Here is a 1,362-nt window from a genome sequence, read left to right on the forward strand (position 1 = left end):
GCCCCCCCTCAGTCTAACACCAGGTGGGGTAGCATTTCCTCAGGGTGCTCGGTGGTAAGCTGCCCACCCGTCCCCATCCTTCCAGTCTCCCCGCCGCTCATGGCTCCTCCATACATCTGGACCTTCGCCAAGATGAAGGAATTCAAGAGCAAGCTGGGCCGAGAGAAGAACGGCCACGTGGTGGTGAAGCGGGGTGAGGTTGTGACCATCCGGGTCCCGACCCACCCCGAAGGGAGGCGGGTCTGCTGGGAGTTTGCCACCGACGACTACGACATTGGCTTCGGAGTCTATTTTGACTGGACCCCCGTAACCAGCACGGACATCACCGTGCACGTCAGTGACTCCAGCGAGGACGAGGAGGAGGAGGAGGAGGAGGAAGAGATGGATGGTAAGAGCCACTGTAACCTCATCAGCACGTCCCCTCCGTTGCTTGCTCGGGCCCCGTTTCTCTGGCCACTCCCCACGCTGTGCCCACCCACCTCCTTTCTCCCTGAGATGGAGCCTCATTTCTCTCTCAGTTTGGGGGTACTTATTCTTGGCCCAGAACCAAACTGCGCAACCATGGTTTATTGCACGCACCCATTCCCTCCCTTCTCCAAATTGTGTCAGCAGCCTGTTTGCTTCAGCCCCCCCGGGCTCTCCTAGCACGCTCCATCCCACGTGTTACCTGCAGCCCCTCCTCAGGAGGACCTGGGCCATTTTAGAAGAGTTGGTGCTAAGCTTATGGCTCACTTCCGATTCATCCTCCCTAAACATGCTCCTTTGTGGGACAGCAAGTCTGCAGGGAAACGGACCTAGGAGAAGACCGCATCTCAAATGCGGGAGGCCCCGTGGAAGCTCTGGGCCAGCAGGTTTGTCTGCATCCCCTGGGCCCTCTGTTAGCTAGCGTTCACCTGTGGAATGGAAAGGAGGGCAGGCCCTTTCTTGTTCTGAACTCTTTGGCCCTCGCCTACCCCTGCAAGGCCCCTATGTTGCTCCTAGAAGGCTACAGTACTGCTTTTCTGTGAAGACATTATTGGCATTTGGGGGGGAGACTCTTTTTTGGTTACACAGGAACTGACCTGCTGTTTAACACTTGCGGGCACCCCTCGCCCCCACTAAGTACCAAACCCCACCTGTGAACTTAGTTACCTGAACAAAAAGGCCCCCAGATATCTTCCGAGGCCAGCGGCACCCGAGCGCAAAGCCCGCAGCATTCCCGGCCATTCTCTCTCCGGCAGCCCGGACCCCCTCTGTCTCAGCTCACCTCCAGCTCCTCTGTTGTGTTGCTCACGCAGACCCTGTCCCTGTCGGAGACGTAGAGAGGGGTTCCCGGAGCTCCCTGCGGAACCGCTACGGGGAGGTCATGCCTGTGTTCCGGCG

General features: G+C 58.5%; 1 protein-coding gene across 1 annotated transcript in view; it reads left to right on the top strand.

Annotated features, from left to right (window-relative positions):
* The window catches only part of TMED8 (transmembrane p24 trafficking protein family member 8), a 22,490-nt gene that overhangs the window by 19,762 nt on the left and 1,366 nt on the right, over positions 1–1,362 (top strand). Inside the window, exons 2-3 of the mRNA XM_045288169.1 lie at positions 86–388; positions 1,278–1,359. Coding sequence (XP_045144104.1) covers positions 86–388; positions 1,278–1,359 — 385 coding nt within the window. The remainder of the gene's footprint in view (positions 1–85; positions 389–1,277; positions 1,360–1,362) is intronic.

The sequence above is a fragment of the Echinops telfairi genome, unplaced genomic scaffold (genome assembly GCF_000313985.2).
Source record: "Echinops telfairi isolate 266 unplaced genomic scaffold, ASM31398v2 ScPeMD7_18;HRSCAF=68, whole genome shotgun sequence".
In the NCBI taxonomy this organism is placed as follows: Eukaryota; Metazoa; Chordata; class Mammalia; order Afrosoricida; family Tenrecidae; genus Echinops; species Echinops telfairi.